The 21,179-nt window shown below is 42.8% G+C and overlaps 1 protein-coding gene across 1 annotated transcript in view; it reads left to right on the top strand.

Annotated features, from left to right (window-relative positions):
- KLHL18 (kelch-like family member 18) overlaps positions 1 to 21,179 on the top strand; it is a 60,686-nt gene that overhangs the window by 23,402 nt on the left and 16,105 nt on the right. Inside the window, exons 2-4 of the mRNA XM_011981042.1 lie at positions 10,163 to 10,293; positions 13,336 to 13,476; positions 20,180 to 20,378. Coding sequence (XP_011836432.1) covers positions 10,163 to 10,293; positions 13,336 to 13,476; positions 20,180 to 20,378 — 471 coding nt within the window. The remainder of the gene's footprint in view (positions 1 to 10,162; positions 10,294 to 13,335; positions 13,477 to 20,179; positions 20,379 to 21,179) is intronic.

Genomic DNA, 21,179 nt, shown 5'->3' with positions numbered 1-21,179 from the left:
TAACTTCTGTTTGCTGATATTTTGTTAAGGATTTTTGCATCTATATTCATGAGGGATATCGGTCTGTATTTTTTTTTTTATACTGTCTGTCTAGTTTTGGTGCTAGGGTAATAGTGCATAAAATGAACTTGGAGTTATCCCTTAATCTTCTATTTTCTGGAAGAGATTGTTTAAAATTGGTATTAATTCTATTTTAAACAATTGATAGAATTCTCTAGTGAAACCATCTGAACCTGTAGATTTCTTTTTCAAGCATTTTAAAATTACAGATTTAGTTTTCTTGTTAGTTACAAGGCTTTTCAATTATTCCCCCATCTTGCGTAAGTTGTCATTTTCAAGAAATTGTTCCATTTCATCAGCTGTCAAATTTATGTGTAGAGTTGTTCATAGTATTCTCCTGTTATCATTTTTATGATTTCAGTGTCTGTAGTATTATCGACTGTTTCATTCCTATATTCATGATTTGTCTTTTCTGTCTTTGTCAATTTTATCGATATTTTCTTTTTTTTTTTTTTTTTTTTGAGACGGAGTCTCGCTCTGTCACCCAGGCTGGAGTGCAGTGGCCGGATCCTGTCTCTTATACACATCTAGATGTGTATAAGAGACAGCTCCTGACCTCGTGATCCGCCCGTCTCGGCCTCCCAAAGTGCTGGGATTACAGGCTTGAGCCACCGCGCCCGGCCTCGATATTTTCAAAGAAGCATCTTTTTGTTTCATTAGTTTACTGTTCTCCTGTTTTTAATTTCATTGATTTCTGCTCCTTTTAATTTCCTTCCTTCTGCTTGCTTTGAGTTTATTCTCTAATTCCTTGGAGTGGTAGTTTGGATTATTCACTGGAGACTTTTCTAATGTAAGCATTTAGTGTCATAATCTCACCACTGCTGTAGATATATTGTATTTTCATTTTCGTTCATTCAATGTATTTTTAAATTTCTCTTCCTTTTTTAGAGACTTCCTCTTTGACCTATAGACTGTTTCCAAGCATGTTGGACCTTTGATGGATTCATGAGTTTATTTTCCTTATTTACAGATATTGTTTTCTATGTATCAAATATTGCATAATGTACATATCATTGTAAGAGAGGAAAAATTTTTGACATGGTCAGATTTCTGCCCTTGGGGATTTTACTTTGTGTTGTGTGTAGCTTTTAATTCATTCATTTTTCACTGATGAATTATGTTCCATTATATGAATATCAGAAATTAGGATTCTCCTCTCAATAGTTATTTAGGTTGGCTTTTGTTTTGTTTAGTTTTCTGCTGTTCTGACTAGTTATGTAAACATTTTATTACATATTTTCTGGAGCATATGCATCTAAAGTATATAGCTAGGAGTTAAATTGCTAGGTCATTGAGTATGTGCGTGTTCAACTTTTCATGATCATGTTAGTATTGGCATTATTTTTCAAAGTGGAAATTGTATAAATTTACATACATTCTAGCGTGCTTAAGAGCTCTTCTGTCCATCCACATCATCAGCAGCTTTGGGTATAATAATACCTTCTAATTGGACTTCCTAATTGGACTTCTCCTGGATATGAAATTGTATCTCATTGTGATGCTCGTATTTCCCTGATTATTACTGAGATTGATCATCTTTTCCTTTGTTTTGGACCATTCTGTTTCATTGTCTATGAAATGCCTACTTTTAGGTAAGTCTTAAGCTCACTTTTTTTTTTTTCCAAATTATGATTCGTTGATTTATTGGAATCCTTTATGTACTCTGGATACCAATTATTTGTTGGTTTGATGTTTGCAAATATCTTTTCTCACTTGTAACTTGTCTTTTTTTTTTTTTTTTGAGATGGAGTCTCGCTCTGTCACCCAGGCTGGAATGCAGTGGCAAGATCCTGGCTCACTGCAACCTTAGCCTCCCGGGTTCAAGCGATTCTCCTGCTTCAGCCTCCCAAGTAGCTGGGATTACAGGTGCATGCCACCACACCCGGCTAATTTTTTATATTTTTGGTAGAGACGGGATTTCACCATGTTGGCCAAGCTGGTCTTGAACTCCCGACCTCAAGTGATCTGCCTACCTCAGCCTCCCAAAGTGCTGGGATTACAGGCGTGAGCCACCATACCTGGCTTGGACAGAAGTTCTTAATCTTACTGTAGTCAAATATTGAAGTCTTCTCTCTTAAGGTTAATGCTTTTTGAATTCTTGTTTAAGAAATCCTAATCTCAAGGTCAAAAAGACCTACCATATTTTCTCCAACATTTTGAAGTCTTGCCTTTAATGCTTAAGATTTTTTTTCTTCTTTTTTTGTATTTTATAAAAAAAAAATAGAGACAAGGTCTTGCCATGTTGCCCAGGCCAATCCCAAACTCCTGGGCTCAGGCAGTCCTCCCACCTCGGCTTCCCAAAGTGTTGGGATTATAGGCGTGAGCCACTGCACCTGGCCATTAAGGCTTTTTTCTATCTGGAATTGATTTTGGAGTGTGATGTGAAGCAGGAATTCAATTTGATTTTTTTTCCATGTGGATAACTAGTTGTCCCAACACCATTTATTAAGTGGACTCTCTTTTCCATATTATCTGCAATGCCATTTCTATCATTTATCAAGTTTACATATATATGGGATGTATTTCTGACTGCTTATTCTATTCAATTAGTCTGTTTGTTTCAGTACCACAATTTCCTAATTTTTATCGCTTTATAATAAGTGTTGACATCTGATAGGGCAGTTCTGCGTACCTTATTCTTTTAATATTTTTTTAGGGATTAATTCATCCCTACTGCTTCTCCATTTTATAGACTTATTCTTACCCTCCAGCTTCATGGCCTTTATGTTTCAAATATGTGCCTCAATAAAAATTATGAATTACTACTTACCATGCACTTTAAGCGTTCTTTGTGACTGCATTAAAGCTTGGTCTTAACCCCACTGATCCCAAGGGCATTCTGTCCATGCAGGCTGAGCACTTAACTGTTCTTAATGCTTTATTTATATTCATTGTGAGCTCCTGAAGGTAGGAACAATAGTATCAAAATGTTTTCCATCAAAGAGAAATCTACTCTGGGTATATCTTTTGCTTTCTTTGGGAACATCTGTCTCAGATTACTCCCAATTCAGATTTTGCCGGGCTGCTTTACTGCTTGAATACTGAGCCCCACCTGCCTGTGGTAGGGAACAGAATTTGTGTGAGCAGCCCTGTCTGAGGTAGCAGAGCTGTTGAGGACCTTCTGATTCCATCCAGTCTCCATGCCACATTGCCTGTCTGGTGGACCTACACTCTCTTCTACCTCCAGACCTCTCCCTGCTTCTCTTCTCATTTCCTTTCTGTAGCTCCCTTCTGTGTCTTTGCTGATACATCCTCTACTAGGTGATCTTTAGATGTTGAAGTTCTTCGAGGCTGTCTTATAGCCTCTTCTCTTCACACTTCGAGTTCTCTCCCTAAGTGATCTTTTTTTCTGTCTTCACTGGTTATTTCCAAAAGTGTTATTTGAGCCCAGACTTATCTCTGTATTCCAGACTCGGCCATCCACTTTCTACATAGTCTCTGTTTAGATGCCTCCCAGGCACTCAGTGTCAGCTTGTCCAAAACTTTATTTGGTCATTACTCCTGACTTTGTCCTTCTCTGTTGTTCCTGATCTAAGTATATGCCACCTGCACATGCCAGATCACACCAGTAACCTGGAAGTCATCTTGACACCTCTTTTCCCTCATTCCCACATCTAGTCAGTCACCAGATCACAGCAGTTCTAAGGTCAGCATCTTTCCTGAGTCTGACTTCTTTTCTCCTTTCCCACTGCCACCATCCAGGCCAAGCTCCGCTCTTCTCTCTCTGGACCAGGCAGTGGTCTCCTGGCTGTGCTCCTAGCTGCCACTCCTGTCCCTCCAGTTCATACTCTTATCTCCACAGAGTGGCCTGGTCAGCTTGGCATTTCTTCCTTAGGCCTGTTCCCTGGTTTCCTGATAGTTTTATTTTATTTTATTTATTTTATTTTTTGAGCTGGAGTCTCGCTCTGTCATCCAGGCTGGAGTGCAATGGCGTGATCTCGGCTCACTGTAAGCTCTGCCTCCCGGGTTCACGCCATTCTCCTGCCTCAGACTCCTGAATAGCTGGGACTACAGGTGCCCACCACTTCGCCCGGCTAATTTTTTGTATTTTTAGTAGAGACAGGGTTTCACTGTGTTAGCCAGGATGGTCTCGATCTTCCGACCTCATGATCCGCCCACCTCGGCCTCCCAAAGTACTGGGATTACAGGCGTGAGCCACCGTGCCCAGCCTAATTTTTTCTTTTTTAAATAGAGATAGGATCTCACTTTGCTGCCCAGGCTGGAGTGCAATGGTGTGATCATAACTTCCTGTAACCTTGAACTCCCAGGCTCAAGCAATCCTCCTGTGTCAGCTGCCTGAGTAGCTGGGACTACAAGTGTATACCACTACACACAGCTAATTTATTTTATTTTATTTTTTGTAAAAACATGGTCTTGCCATATTGCCCAGACTGGTCTGAAACTTCTAGACCCAGGCAGTCCTCCCACCTCAGCCTCCCAAAGTGCTGGGATTACAGGCGTGAACTACCATGCTCACAATTTGTTCCTTTTGCCCAGTTTCTCCCGTGGTAATATCTTGCAAAACTATTAAGCCAGAGGGACTGGAAGTACAATATTGCAACTAGAATATTAACATTGGTATAATTCATTAGTCTTATTCAGATTTCTTCAGTTTTACTTTTATTCATTCTGTGTATATGTATATTTAATTCTATGTAGTTTTATGATATGTGTAGGTTTTTTACTTTTAATTTTTTTATCAATTGACTGAAAACTCAAGCTGAGAGAAGGTATGCTATGTATTAGGTCCCTCTCCAATTCCACCAGTAACAACCTAAGCATAATTCCCTCTCTTCACATAATAGCTACTTGACTTTGGGTGAGCTGCTTAACTTCCAAATCTTGGTTTTCTCATCTATAGAACATGATTCATAGTACCTGCCTGCTGCAGAGGGTTGCTGTGAGGACTGAAATAAGAAAATGTGCAGAATGGGTACTTGGCATAGTCCATGGCATACAAAAGGAGCTCAATAAATGATCCTCTCATTTTTTTTTAAAGTGACATTTTATTTTATTTTTTATTTTTTGAGACATTCTCTTGCTCTGTTGCCCAGGCTGGAGTGCAGTGACGATTATAGCTCACTGCAACCTTGAACTCCTGGACTCAAACCATCTTCCCAAACATGCACCACCATGCCTGGCTAGTTTTTTGTAGAGATGGGGTCTTGCTGTGTTGCCCAGGCTTGTCTTGAAAACTCCCTGCCTCAGGAAACCTTCCCACCTTAGCATCCCAAAGAGCTGGGATTACAGGCATAAGCCACTGTGCCCAGCAAAAAAACAAGACATGTAAAAACTGAGATTACAAATACAGTGTTTGGGTTTTTAAAAGCTTTTCACAAAAATGTAGTACCACAGGATTGTAGAATTGGAAGGTCTCTAAGTAGTCACTTAATAGTTTTAAAACCAGTCCAGGACCCTCCTAAGTATTCTTAGCTCTTATTCTTTATAATAAACGAAAATCTGCCTTTCTGTAATTTTCTAGATCTGCCCTAATCCATGTGATAGCCCTTCTAGGATTTGATGACAACCATCATGTTCCTCCTAAATTATCTTTTCCAGACTATCCTTTAGCTATTCCTTATAAGATGTAGCTTTCATACTCTTGCCCATCTTGGTCTTCCTCATCTAGACAAGGTCCAATTTGTTGTTCACCTTAGCTGAATACAGAACTCAAATGTAATCAGGCTAACATATCCCAAGAATGACCTATCTTCTCTGTAGCTGGTTTTTTTTCCCCTTTCTTTCTTTCTTTTTGAAACCAGGTCACGCTGTTGGTGCACATACAGCTTGTTCTTTTGTCTTCTGTTTATTTTCTAGATGAAAAATAAATGCACAGCAGTTAAACACAGCCAATTGAACACACACTTAACTTTCATTCCCCTCCATAACCCCATTAAAATAGTAGTAAGAGGGAAAGACATATCAGCAAATGAGAAATCAATGGAATATTAAAGCCAGAGAGTATGTGTGGAAGACTTAGTGGGCCAGAGGAACTGAAAGTGCCTCCCAGGGGGAGAAACTGAGAAGGAAGAGGATTTCTAATGTAGAACCCTGGAATAGTTCCAGAATTGGAGACACCAAATACTGAAAACAGGAAGATTACTTGGAAGTCTATATGAAAGGCAATTAGATGCCTGCACCCCTCCCCCCGCCACTCTCTCAGGAGGTAGGAAATTTAGTCTTAGATACTGAACCAGAGGCTCCGCATCAGGCACACCAAGCATAGGAGAGGGGTGCAATATGGAGCAAAACTGAAAATAAGGGCTTTAAGATACGAGTTATCAGTAGTGTATGGTAGAACCATCCCCCTCTTACACCCAGTTTCCAGAATATCTATAGGCTGACAGATATTTCCCTGCAAGAGATTGGAAGATACTGCTCTGATAAAATTAACTCCAGAGAAAAAGTCCTAAAGATACTGACTACTTCCAGGGGTCCTCAATCAAATGGCTGATTCTTGCCTGATCACCCTAATGTGAAGCCCACAAATCGACAATCCTACCCCCTAGCCAAGTGTCACCAGACATTTAAAGAAAACCTCTAACATAGAAGACAGAGATCAAAACAATTGAAAGAGAAAATATCTCAGGAAACAGTAAAAGCAGAGATAAAGAAGAAAAAAAAGTTGTAACTGTGTATCTCAGGAGAGATTTGAGAAAATATTGCATTCATGAAAGATGAATAAGATTCTTTTAAAAAGGAAGCTTTTGAAAACAAGACCTCTAGAAAATTAAAAATATGATAGCCAATATAAAAACCTACAACACAGAAAGATTGTAAGATAGGGTTGAAGAAGTTTCCTCACTGATAGACCAAATGAAAGAGATGGAAAGTAGGGAAGAACAATAAGAAAATTAGAGGATTATTCCAAGAAATCTAATACATAACTAATAGAAATTTCTGAGGAGAAAAAATTACAATAGAAGGGAGGAAATTATCAAAGAAATAGTGTGAAGAGATTTTTCCAGAACTGAAATAATGTCTGTAGATTGATACAGCACAATAAAAGAAAACCAATGCCAAGATACAACACTGTGAAATTTTAGAACTATAAGAATAAAGAGAAAATCCTAAAGGCTTCTGGAGAGCACAGGTACATGCTTAGAGTTAGGATTCAAAATAGCATTCGATATCTCAATAACAACAAACTAGGCCAGGTATGGTGACTCACACCTATAATCCCAGCACTTTGAGAGGCTGAGATGGGAGGATTGCTTGAAGCCAGGAGTTCGAGAACAGCCTGAGCAACAAAGCAGGACCTGTCTGTACAAATACACACACACACACACACACACATATATACTTTTTTTTTTTTTAACATAGCCAGATGCACACTAGCATGCCTGTAGTCTCAACTATTCAGGAGACTGAGGCAGGAGGATTGCTTGAGCTCAGGAATTCAAGTCCAGCCTGGGGGACAGAGTAAGACCCCATCTCTAAAAACAAAGAACTAGAAGACAATGGAGCAATACTTTCAAACTTTTGACAGGAAAAAAATCTAAACTTTGAATTTTTTAACCAACTAAATTATTATCTAAGCTTGAGGGTAGTAAAGATATTTTCAGACATTGTTCATAGACCCCTTCTTATGAAGCTCTGCTAGAAGACACATTTTTATTTGTTTGAGATGGAATGTTATTCTTCTTGCCCAGGCTGGAGTACAAAGGTGTCATCTCGGCTCACTGCAACCTCCACCTCCCACATTCAAGCGATTCTCCTGCCTCAGCACCTCAAGTACCTGGTACTACAGGCGCCTGCCACCACACCAGGCTAATGTTTTGCATTTTTAGTAGAGATGGGGTTTCACCATGTTGGCCAAGCTGGTCTTGAACTCCTGACCTCAGGTGATCCACCTGCCTCGGGCTCACAAAGTGCTGAGATTACAGGTGTGAGCCACCACGCCCAGCCTAGAAGACGCTTTCTACCAGAACAAGTGAATAAATAAGAAAGAGGACTAAGTGGGGTTCAGGAAATGGGGATGTCAATATAGGTGAGGGAAACAGAATTCCCAGGAAGAGTTCCAGTAGATAATGTCTCAAGAAACAGACAACTTAAACAACTGATAGAGTACTTATGCTCCAGGGAAAAGAAAAATTATACAAAAAGGAAATATACTCACAGTATACAGCATGGCTTGGCTACAAATAACATTTACATAGACTTAATGCAACTCTTCATATTAATTTAACCAAAATTTGACCTAATTATATTGGAAAGATAAGGAGAGTGTATGGGGTAGTACATGAAGAAAGGTATCAGGACAAATTCTTAATCTTCCATAATAGGAATTAGATTAGTAATATAATAGTTATCTTTTGCTGCGTAACAAAGTATTCCAAAATTTGTGACTTTTTTGTTTTTGAGACTCCAGCCCAGGCAGGAGTGCAGTGGCACGATCTTGGCTCACTGCAGCTTCTGCCTCCCAGGTTCAAGCGACTCTCCTGTGTCAGTGACCCAAGTAACTGGGATTACAGGCATGCACCACCATGCCCAGCTAATTTTTGTATTTATTGTAGAGACAGGGTTTCACCATGTTGCCCAAGCTGCTCTCAAACTCCTGATCCACCCTCAAGTGATCCATCTTCCTTGGCCTCCCAAAGTGCTGGGATTACAGGCATGACCACCCTGCGCCCAGCCCAAAATTTAGTGACTTAAAACAAGTATTTATTATCTTACAGTTTCTGCGGGCCAGGAGTTCAGAAGCAGCTTAGACATTTCTCACAAAGTTGCTGTCATCTGAAGGCTTGACTGGAGCTGGAGGATGTTCTTCCAAGCTCACTCAGGTAGCCATAGAAGGCTTTAGTCCTCTTCATATGGGCCTCTCTTAAGGATATGTTATTTAGCTTCTCTTAGAGCAAGTGATCCAGAACAGGGTAAGAAGAAGTTCAGTGCCTTTTATGACCTAGCTTTGAATGTGACATACCAACATCACTTCTGCTATATTCTGTTGGTCACATAGACCAACCCTGACATGTTGTGGGAGGGGACCACACAAGGGTGTGAATACCAAGAGTCAGTGTTTACTGGGAGCTATTTAGAGGTTGGGTACCACAGGGAATAACTCAAAGTGAAAAATCAACAAGTAATATATAAGCATATTATTTAGAAAGATGGAGAAAAGTCCTAGAAGCAAGAGGTTGCCCCTGTGAGTAGGAATCAGGGGCAAGGAATCAAGAAAACAGAGACTGCTAGTTGTTGTTTTTTTCTTTTGTAATAAACCTCATAGAACAACTTTAAGAAATTTGAGTAGAGGCTGGTGCAGTGGCTCACGCCTGTTTATCCAAGGATTCGATCTTCCAACCTCGAATCCTTGGATAAACATGACACAAAGAGAAGAGCATCAGATAGTGAGATTCTCTGGCATTTCACTGATGTGGAACCTGATGAAAAGGAAAAAGGGACTGTTTTGTTCTTCCTGGAGAACAGAAAGTTCTTAAGTGAAAATATTTATATAGCTTGGAGCTATAAATGGCTTATTGAAGGGAAGAGCCTTTTGACAGATAGTTGGAAAACACTTTATGGAATTCCTCAGGCTAAGGGTGCGTCAGTGAGGATTTGACACTTATTGGAAGAAGAGTTGGCCTCTGTCCCTGCTAACCACACAGAGCAGCAGCCAGTCCACAACACCAGTGTATCTTCTCATGCCCCCACCGCCCCCCGGCCCCATCACTACATATTTACTCTTCTTGAGGAGCATACTGTTAGGAGCACCAGCATTCTTGGACTGTTTGTCTAGTCCGTCTGCCTGAGGTTGGGATAAAGTGTTACAGGAATCAGGTATTTGAGTTGGTGGAGTAGCTGAAAGAGGTGCATTGGAGACTACCATATAAGTAAAAATGATTACATGAAACATTCAGGCTTAAATTTTTTAGCTATTTTAACACTTCATTAAAATGTGTTGTTTACATTCTTCTACTGTAACTGAGTATATTGCATTTAAAATACTTCAGGCATCATGCTAAGCCTTGGCCTCCATGCCCTGGGATGCCCTCAACACCGTTGCAATGGGCAGTGGGGTACGCTGCGGAGGGGGGTGGGTTCTTTTTTTTTTTTTTTTTTTGCGTTCCTCAATATCTGTCTTTGTATTTTACTTTGCCCACAGATTGGGGACCACAAATTCAGTGCTCACCGGATCGTCTTAGCAGCCTCAATCCCATATTTCCATGCTATGTTTACAAATGACATGATGGAGTGCAAGCAGGATGAGATTGTAATGCAAGGAATGGACCCAAGGTACTGAATCCCACCATTAGATTTCGCAGGCTGCTTTCCAGGTGCAGTTTCAGCCTGTGCACGGTTCCGTTGAGCACCTGCAGCAGGACACAGTGTCTAATAGCCTAGCTCCAGACAAATAGTAAGTGATTAATAAGCAGATTAGAACCTCAGCCAGTGGTCTGAGATAGGGTTAAAATGGTGGGAGTTTTGATGCTGTTTTTACCCTACTATAAGAGAAATACATTTAATGGGGCTGGGTTTAAGAGTGGTAATATATTATTCTCTGCACTTTTCTGGGCTAGTCTTTTTAGCTGACAAAATAGTTCTTTAAATAAGTGTCTCCATTCACATCCCTTCTTATCAGCCTAGAACAGTGTTGTCCACTGGAGGTTTCTGCAGTGATGCGAATGTTCTTTCTATTTGTACTGCCCAAAATGGTAGACACTAGCCACAGATGGCTGTTGAGCACTTGAAATATGACTAGTGGGACTGAAAAATTGAATTTTAAATTTTGCTTAATTTTAATCAATTTAATTTTAAAGTTAAATAGTCACATGTGGCTGATGGCTACTATATTGGACAACACAGGTCTAGAAGGTGGCAGATTTTATGGTTATTTCATGGTTCAGAAAATTGAAGCTCAAGGGAGATCAAGCCCAAGGTTATCCCCTTAGCTGGAAGTCAGTTATTGCCCAACCTCTTAATCTGACAGTGGTGACAACTAGGGAGAAAAGAGCTAGGAGACTGTGTGTTACCCTCTGGATGATCGAAGGTGATCTGCCCCGATACCGGAAGAGGATTTATATACCTATGGCAAAGTAGAAATCTCAAGTCAGGTCAGGCCAGGCAAGGTGACTCACGCCTGAAATCCCAACAATTTGGGAGGTCAAGGTGGGGGGATTACTTGAGGCCAGGAGTTCAAGACCAGCTTAGACAACATAGACCACATCTGTATAAAAAAATTTTTTTTAATTGGCCGGGCGCGGTGGTGCACACCTGTAGTCTCAGCTACTTAGAAAGCTGAGGTGGGAGGTGAGCCGAGGAGGTCAAGGCTGCAGCGAGCTGTGATCACACCACTACACTCCAGCCTGGTCAACAGAGTGAGACCTTGACTCTTAAAAAAGAAAGAAAGAAATCTAGACCGGGCACGGTGGCTCAAGCCTGTAATCCCAGCACTCTGGGAGGCCGAGACGGGTGGATCACGAGGTCAGCAGATCGAGACCATCCTGGCTAACACGGTGAAACCCCGTCTCTACTAAAAAAAAAATACAAAAAACTAGCCGGGCGAGGTGGCGGGCGCCTGTAGTCCCAGCTACTTGGGAGGCTGAGGCAGGAGAATGGCGTAAACCTGGGAGGTGGAGCTTGCAGTGAGGCCACTGCACTCCAGCCTGGGCAATACAGCGAGACTCCGTCTCAAAAAAAAAAAAGAAAAGAAAAAAAAAGAAATCTTAGGCCAGTTACTTATGAGGAAAGACATAGAAGTAAGGTGTCCAAGGGCAGTTGTGCCCTCCTCTTCTCTGAAGTGTGTGTCTGAAGGAGGCATGCTCATCCCATGAATAGTCCAGGGGCTTCATTTAACAGAGATTGCCTGAACATCCATGATGAGCATAGCTCTATCATGTATCTGAGGTATAACAGTGAGAAAACAGCACCTCTTCTCATTCTGCCAACTTTCGTTTTTTTATTTTTATTTTTTTGCAGCGGGGGATGGAGTCAGACTCTTGGCACCCAGGCTGGAGTGCAGTGGTGCGGTCTGGGCTCACTGCAACCTCCACTTCCCAGGTTCAAGCGATTCTACTGCCTCAGCCTCCCATGAGTAGCTGGGATTACAGGCACCTGCCTTTTTTTTTTTTTTTTTTTGAGATGGAGTCTCACTCTGTTGCCCAGGCTAGAATGCAATGACATGACCTCCGTTCACTGCAACAACCTCCACCTCCTGGGTTCAAGCGATTCTCCTCCCTCAGTCTCTCAAGTAGCTGGGACTACAGGTGCATGCCACCTCGCCCGGCTAATTTTTGTGTTTTTAGTAGGCACAGGGTTTTGCCATGTTGGCTAGATTGGTCTTGAACTCCTGACCTCAGGTGATCCGCCTCCCTCAGCCTCCCACAGTGCTGGAATTACAGGCGTGAGCCACCGTGCCCTGCCTCTACCAGCTTTCTAGTAGTGATTTGGCAGTCACCAAATACATGCATGGTATGGCTAGGAGTGAAAGTGATATGAGAAAAGTGAAGCAGAGTAAAGGCTAGTGAAGGATGGTGGAGTCTGTGCTATTTTGGGGTGATCAGGGAATGCCCCTGTCATGGGGTGGCATTTGAGCTGAGACATCTTAATTGAAGTGAGGGAGTGAGCTATCTGGGGGAAGAGTCCTCCAAACAGGGAGGAGTCATTGCAAAGGCCCTGAAGTAAGAATATGTTCAGAATGTTGGAATCAAGTGAGAAAAGGAGAAAGTGGAGGTGAGGAGGACAGACAGATGGAGAGGGACCAGAACACCTACGGCCCTGTAGATGGAATTTTGATTTCATTTTCAGTGTGAATTGAAAGCAGAAAAAATGTTAGAAATCTCATTCTAGAAATTTACCCCAAAGAAATAATTCAAAAACGTTCTAACAGCAATAAGATGGTAATAGCTATTATGCTTACCAATAAAGGAAATAAATGATAGCATATTTGCATGTTGAAATATTATATAGCAGCCACTAAAAACAATAAACATGAAGGTAGTGTAGCAACATGGGAAAGGGCTTGATATATGTTTTTGGTTATATCCATATAATTCATGCATGTAGGCAATCAGGGACTAAATATGAATGTAGAAAAATAACCAGTGTTGACTTTTTCAGTAGTGAAATTGTAGGTGATTGTGTTCTCTTTTTCAAAATTTTCTGTAGGGCAATGAAGACAACTTGGTAGAATGAGTTTTAGGCTGTGGTGAAGTAGTTACTCCATTAGATTCTCGAAGGGCCTGGGCTAAGTATTGTCAGTTCAGTTAGGGCCTGAGTCTCCTGTGGGCCAAGACTTGTCTCTGAAGAGCATCTCACAGCTTTCCCTCTTTCCTCTAGTGCCCTGGAGGCTCTGATCAACTTTGCTTACAATGGCAACCTTGCCATTGACCAGCAAAATGTCCAGTCATTGCTGATGGGGGCGAGCTTCCTGCAGCTGCAGAGCATCAAAGACGCCTGCTGCACATTCCTCCGAGAACGGTGAGGTGATGTGGTGGGCCTGGTGGAGAACATGACTATTTCATTTCTGGAATCTTGCGCCAGTTTGCTGAGTTCTTGGGACCATATATAGGTTTATGAAGGGAGTGATCTGGAAAGGTTATTCTGCAGTGCTTACATTTCTTGAAATCAGTGTGTAGCAGTGCCCACTTCTTTGAGATGAACTTTTTCAGAACATGATTCACATAGTCCAGCCTGCCCTTTCCCTTGGCTTGACATGTGCATCTTCTGTTCCTCCCTCTCCAATCTCACCAGCCACTAATTTAGCCGATTTCTCACCAAACTGATTTGTGCAATGCTCCCCAACTGTTCCATAGCCATCTCCATCTTTGTTTAGGTACTTTACCCTCTGAATTTCCTTTCTTTTCTTTTTCTTCTTCTTTTTTTTTTTTTTTTTTTTTTTGAGACAAGATCTTGCTCTGTCACCCAGGCTGGAGTGCAGTGGTGTGATCTCGCCTTACTGCAACCTCTGCCTCCCATGTTCAGCAGTCCTCCCACTTCAGCCTCCCAAGTAGCTGGAACTACAGGCATGTGCCACCACACCTGGCTGATTTTTGTAATTTTTTTGGTAGAGATGGGGTTCTGCCATGTTGCCCAGGCTGGTCTCAACTCCTGGGCTCAAGCAGTCTGCCCACCTTGGCCTCCCAAAGTGCTGGGATTACAGGCGTGAGCCACTGCTCCCGGCCCTCTTTGAATTTCTTGACCTTATTTTTCATACTTCAGTTATTTAAGAGCCTACCCAAATTTCACTTCCTGGAATTCTCTATCCTCCTTAGTCCACTGGGAACTATCATTGTATGCACTTTTATGGTTGGGACCATGGATTATACACCCCCCTATTTCCAGTGCTTGGCAGTGGGGCCCTGTGCATCTCCTATGACCTTCTGCCTAAGCAGTTAAGAAGCCTCTCCCTCCCCCTCAAGAGCCAGAGCTCTTAGTTATACGATAAAGGCCTTTTAACCAGCAGAGGCCTGGGGATGCAGGTTAGTGCTGGGCCACACACAGGCAGGAGGAACCCAAACAGCACCCCTGTATCTGTGGTGCTTCACACACCCAGCCTTCACCTGAGCCTACTCCGATCACTAGGTAGCTGGCCTGTCAGCATTCCTCCTGACTCAGATCTGCCCTCCGGGACCTCATCCCCTCATGGAGCTGACCTCCCCTCCCCCATTCTCACTCCACCTATCCAGTTCACTTAGCAGCTTGTGGACCACACCGGCTGTGTGTTCATATCCTGCCCACAGGGTGCTCATGGTCATCACACTGAGTACTACTGTGTGTGCAGCTAGTCAAATAATCATGGTAATGATGCCTAAGATTTAGTGGGGGGTTCATCTGCTGAACACTGGGTAAAGGATTTCATCTTGAGGTAAGTGGTGCTGTTCGCAGTTTTATAAAGACCTTGTAGTAAGAGTAAAGCTGCAGAACCAAGCTTGTCCCTGCTCTGGGATGCCTTCTGGGGCAGGCCAGAGGGTGCATATGGAGATGTGAGGGGCATACACTATCTTCCTGCTCATTTGTGAGCTTCTTAAGACACAAACTGGACTTCGTTCACCTCTTTTTCCCACAGAACTTGGAAAGTGACTTTCTTTTTTCTTTTTCTTTTCTTTCTTTCTTTTTTTTTTTTTTTTTCTTTCTTTCTGTAAGATAGAGCTCCAGGCTTGGAGGCCTTGGGCTTCACCACTGCTGAAATGGCTTTCTGTGGCTAAGTAGGATTAATCCTGGAAAGGACTGTTGGCAATCCTCGAATCTTCACCAAGGGACAACAGCTCCACCTAGGGGGCTTTTGAGATTGTCACTGTCAACACTGGATCCAGGCTGTGTTGTAAAATACTGTCATCTAAAAGTTGCTTAGAAAAGTGATTTTTAGGCCAGATGAGGTGGTTCATGCTGTAATCCCAGCATTTTGGGAGGCCAAGGCAGGAGGATTGCTTGAGGTTAGGATTTCCAGACCAGCCTTTATGCCAGAGCAAGATCCTGTCTCTACAAAAAAAAAAAAAAAAAAATTTTATTAGTCAAGTGCAGTGGTTCACAGCTACTGGAGAGGCTAAGGTGGGAGAGTCGCTTGAGCCAGGAGCTCAAGGCTGCAGTGAGTTATAATCATCTTACTCTAGCTTGGGCGACTGAGCAAGACTCTGTCTCTAAAAACTAAAAGGAAAAAAGAAAAGTCATTTTAGGCCAGTGCAGGTTTGCATGCACCAGTAACATTTTAGGAATAAGTACTTACACATAAGCCTGATGTTTTGAGTCTATCCTTGACATTTGTTCATTCAGCCCTTCAGGACGCCTTCTGAGACCTAAATCTATACCTCATTCCTATTTCCTGCCACAGACTTCAGAGCCATGGCCTGCTTTCTGTTTTCTCTCCAGCAGTTCCTATTATTGTCTCTGTTTCTTGGAATGATTCTCCCTGAGCCTGACTACAGAATGTGGTGGTGTCTCCCAGCTCCCCACTTCCTCTGTGCCCTTGAGGGTGCATCATTTTAAGATTTGATTGCCAGCGACTTGAGGAAAACCATTCTGAGCACCAGTGGAAAAGATATGTGACAGCACAGAGAAGCTGCATTGCCATCAGAGTTCTTAAAGCCACAGTTCCTGAGGCTGCTCAGTCTATTACATCTTCAACCTGCTGCCTTTTTTTTCCCCTGAAGCTGGGGTTGACTTTTTCTGGTGGCCCTCTTTCCGGCCTTCAAATGTATGGGCCTCCTTGCTTTTAGGCAAGCACTACTGGAGCTGTGTATCTTCTTTCTTTCTTTCTTTCTTTTTTTTTTTTTTTTTTTTTTTTGAGATGGAGTCTCACTCTGTCGCCCAGGAGTACAGTTGCGCTATCTTGGCTCACTGCAACCTCTGCCTCCCAGGCTCAAGCATTCACCTGCCTCAGCCTTCGGAGTAGCAGGATTACAGGTGTCTGCCACCACACCCAGCTAACTTTTGTGTTTTTATTTTTATTTATTTATTTTTGAGACAGAGTCTTGCTCTGTTGCCCAGGCGGGAATGCAATGGCATGATCTCAGCTCACTGCAACCACCACCTTCCAAGTTCAAGCGATCCTCCTGCCTCAGCCTCCTGAGCAGTTGGGACTACAGGCACACACCACCACGCCCAGCTAATTTTTGTATTTTTAGTAGAGATGGTGTTTCACCATGTTGGCCAGGCTGGTCTCGAACTCCTGACCTCAAGTGAGCTGCCCACCTCGGCCTCCCAAAGTGCTGGGATTACAGGCGTGGGTCACTGCGCCCGGCCTTGGAGCTGTGTATTTTCTGAAATTCCCTCAGAGGTAGATTGGGACATCAAATACGTCAATGAACCATGTCAGTAATCTATTTAATTCAAGTCACTGCTTCCTGCCTCTGATAAAGCATTATGTCTTATGCTGTCTTCTTGCTTCCAAAGTCAAGCTGTGTCAGCAAGGAAGAAGGTTGTGATGTGGCTAATGAAAGATGTGGGTCTCCATCAACCCTGAAGGTTTATTTTCCCTCATATCTCCCTCCTCCTCTTGAATGGTCCCCTTTCCTGTGTGACAGCTCTGAGGCAAGAGAATCGCTTGAACCTGGGAGGCGGAGGTTGCAGTGATCCGAGATCGTGCCATTGCACTCCAGCCTGGGCAATAAGAGTGAAACTCCATCTCAAAAAAAAAAAAAAAAAAAAAAAAGGAAGATGTGTTTTGGCCAGGCATGGTGGCTTACGCTTGTTCTCCTGGCACTTTGAGAGGCCGAGGTGGGCAGATCACCTGAGGTCAATAGTTGGAGACCAGCCTGGCCAACATGATGAAATGCCATCTCTACTAAAAATACAAAATGAGCCAGCCGTGGTGGCACATGCCTGTAATCCCAGCTACTTGGGAGGCTGAGGCAGGAGAATCACTTGAACCCAGGAGGCAGAGGTTGCAGTGAGCTCAGATCATGCCACTGCACTCTAGCCTGGGCAACACAGGGAGACTCTGTCTCAAAAAAAAAAGAAAAGGAAAAAAAAAAGGTGTATTTTGTGCTCAGTATTATGCCAAGCCAATCAGAGACACCCAAAAATAAGGTATGAGAATCCTAACCTGAGAAGGAGAGTTTGGAAATGAATGCCAGTGGCTACGTTGATCATTGGCTCCCACATCCTTGTACTTGATCCAGCTTCTGCTCCATGGCATTTTGAATCCTCCTCTCAGGTTGATGTCATAGTGGTAGGAGACAGTGAAGCACATGCTGTAGAGGCCCAGGGAAGGTTTGTCTACCTTATATTTGTAAAGTGCTTTAACAAATCTTACTCAATCACTGTAAGTGCTTTAGGAGAAAGGCATTTGACAGATGACAGAGCTGACATTCTGACCTTCAGCACTGTATTCCTCAGTGGCCGTGAACTTTGCCTACATGTTGTTCTCTGCTTATGTTTCTTTGCTCTTCTAAATTCACATCAGTTTCCAAAGCAATAGACAGAGCAAGCTCAGGCTGGAATGAAATAACTATGTAGAATTTTTGACTAGTCATAAAGCCAGGCTCCAAGGTACCTTGCCTATTCAGTCCTTGATGGGTCAGCTGCTAGGGGACAATAGTGAATATTGCTAAATCAATATAACTCTGTGCCTAAAACCTTAAATCAACATCGGGGAAAATACATAAAACTTTCTAGTGAAGAAAAGCAAGCCTGTCCAATTTTTAATCTGATCAATGCCATCTCTACAGAGAATTAGTCATGAAGCCAAAAGAAGAATCCCCCAGGGTCTGCTGCTGTCACCAAGATTTTAGAATCGCACTGGGCTCGTTTGGAATTTTCTTAGTTGCAACAGTAGTAAGAAAAACAAGCCGGGCAGAGTGGCTCATGCCTGTAATCCCAGCACTTCAGGAGGCCAAGGCAAGAGGATTGCTCAAGCCTAGGAATTTGAGACGAGTTTGGGCAACATAGGGAGACGCTGTCTCTACCAAAAAACATTTTTTTTTAATTAGCCAGGTGTCGTCTCAGCTACTTGGCAGGTTGAGGTAGGAGGATCACTTCAGCTCTAGAGGTCAAGGCTATCCATGAGCCATGATTGCACCACTACACTCCAGCCTAGGTGACAGAATAAGACCTTGTCTCAAAAAACAAAAGCAACCATAATAAAATATTAAGGCAGCCACTAACTTCGTACTAGGTACCATGCATCATGGCTCAACCCTAAGAGGTAGGTAGCTGTTGTCATCATCTTCTTTCAGGTGAGAAAATTACTGACACTTGGAAGAACATAACCCACCCAAATTGCCCCATGAGCATCAGGGCCAGGATTTATCCTGGATTTCTCTAGCCCTGATGAGTGTAAGTCTGCCAGGTTACTGTGGGAATATGCACAAGAGGCCTGATTTCAATCTCAGCACCTCCACTTGCTTGTCTCGAGGGACTGTGAGCACCATTTTTGGTTTCCCTGAGCCTGTTTTCCATCTATGAGTGCATTACTACTTTGCAGGTTAAGAAGATTCTGGAGAATGTGTATAAAAGGCCTAGCAAAATATTTGACTCACTGATGGTAAATAAATGATAGTGCTACTGTTGTTTCTGGTTGTCTGAACAATTAAGCCCATGGAGTCTCTTTCTATATAAAACAAGAAAAAATCCCAGCACTTTGGGAGGCTGAGGCAGGTGGATTGCTGGAGTTCGGGAGTTCAAGTCCTGCCTGGGCAACATGGTGAATCCCTGTCTCTACCACAAAAAGTACAAAAATTAGCCAGGCATGGTGGTGCCTGTAGTCCCAGCTACTTGTGGGGCTGAGGCAGAAGGATCGCTTGAGCCCAGGAGGTCAAGGCTGATGTTAGCCATGTTCGTGCTACTACACTCCAGCCTGGGGGACAAAGTGAGACCCTGTCTCAAAAAATAAAAAAAAGAAAAAAAAAAGAAAAAGTATAAGGGTTCCCATATTAAAGAAGCTATCTCTCCATGTTTTTTGTTTTTTTGTTTGTTGTTTGTTTATTTGTTTTTTGTTTTTTTGAGACAGAGTCTCGCTCTGTCACCCAGGCTGGAGTGCAGTGGCGCGATCTCAGCTCATTGCAAGCTCCGCCTCCTGGGTTCACACCATTCTCCTGCCTCAGCCTCCCGAGTAGCTGGGACTACAGGCGCCCGCCACCACGCCCGGCTAATTTTTTGTATTTTTACAAAGTAAAATACAGTAAACCCCGTAAAGACGGGGTTTCACCATGTTAACCAGGATGGTCTCGATCTCCTGATCTCACAATCTGCCCACTTCAGCCTCCAAAAGTGCTGGGATTACAGGCGTGAGCCACCGTGCCCGGCCCTGTCTTTGTTTTTTAAACTCTAATTCTGTGACTTCAGTGCCTTCCTTGTGACCAAAGTTGAGATAGTGCCCTGGACACTCAATCAGGAATTTCAGTGGTGGAACATCTCAAGCAGATTTTCAGTGCATGCGCTCCTGTGACGGTTACTTCTCGCCTTCTGACACTTACTTTACAGAACTACCCAGAGAGCTCATTCCACCTGACGCACAGAGCACCAGGCCCAAAAGGCAGGGACCTTTGAGGATAATCTTTCTTCTTAATTTTATACCTTTAGAAGTTGAGTCCCAGAGAAGTACAGCTTGTGTCACACAGAGAGTTTCCAACAAAGCTGAGGTTAAGAATTTGTTTTCATTCTGTGGCTCTACCCAGAACCAGCCTGAGAATGATCAAAGGTAACATCCTTTCTTCCTCTAATTTTTTTTTTCTTATGCCAAAAGGCTTCACCCAAAAAACTGCCTGGGTGTGCGCCAGTTTGCTGAGACAATGATGTGTGCTGTGCTGTACGACGCTGCCAACAGCTTCATCCACCAGCACTTTGTGGAGGTGTCCATGTCAGAAGAGTTCCTGGCCCTGCCCTTGGAAGACGTGCTTGAGCTGGTGTCTCGGGATGAGCTGAATGTCAAGTCTGAGGAACAGGTATGTGAGCACAGTAGCAGTCTGTGCAGGTGACATGAGGTGCTGCTCTTTATAATCATTGTTTTATATATTTATTTTTTTTTTACAAAATTAAGATCATGACATGTATGTGGCTGTTGTATATTATGGAGCTTGTTTTACTGTATCATGCATTTTTCATGAAAACTCTCTATGTGTTTTATTTATTTTTTTGAGACAGTATCTTGCTCTGTCACCTAGGCTGGAGTGCAGTAGCAAGATCATGGCTCACTGCAGCCTCAGCCTCCCGAGTAGCGGGAACTACAGGCATATACCACCACACCCAGCTAATTTTTGTATTTTTTGTAGAGACTGGATTTCACCAAGTTGCCCAGGCTGGTCTTGAACTACTGTCCTTAAGTGATCCTCCCGCCTCAGTCTCCCAAAGTGCTGGGATTATAGGCGTGAGCCACCGCACCTGGCCTCTATACATTTTAGTGTCTAAATAGCATTGTTGATTTTTATCAACCTACTCGCCTTATTCTTGCATGTTTGGGTTATTTCCAATGTTTACTATTAGAAGTAATCCTGCTGTGAACCAGAAACAGCAAGTATAGATAATTTTTTTGTTGTTTTTTTGAGACAGTCTCATTCTGTCACCCAAGCTGGAGTGCAGTGGCACGATCTTGGCTCACTGCAACCTCCATCTCCCGGGTTCAAGCAATTCTCCTGCATCAACCTCCTGAGTAGGTGGGATTACAGGCACGCACCACCATGCCAGGCTAATTTTTATACGTTTAGTAAAGACGGGGTTTCACCATGTTGGCCAGGCTGGTCTCGAAT

Source organism: Mandrillus leucophaeus, unplaced genomic scaffold (assembly GCF_000951045.1).
Source record: "Mandrillus leucophaeus isolate KB7577 unplaced genomic scaffold, Mleu.le_1.0 Scaffold22, whole genome shotgun sequence".
NCBI classification, from domain to species: domain Eukaryota; kingdom Metazoa; phylum Chordata; class Mammalia; order Primates; family Cercopithecidae; genus Mandrillus; species Mandrillus leucophaeus.
The sequence above is the reverse complement of the archived record's forward strand: the minus strand, read 5'-3'. Positions and strand labels throughout refer to the sequence as shown.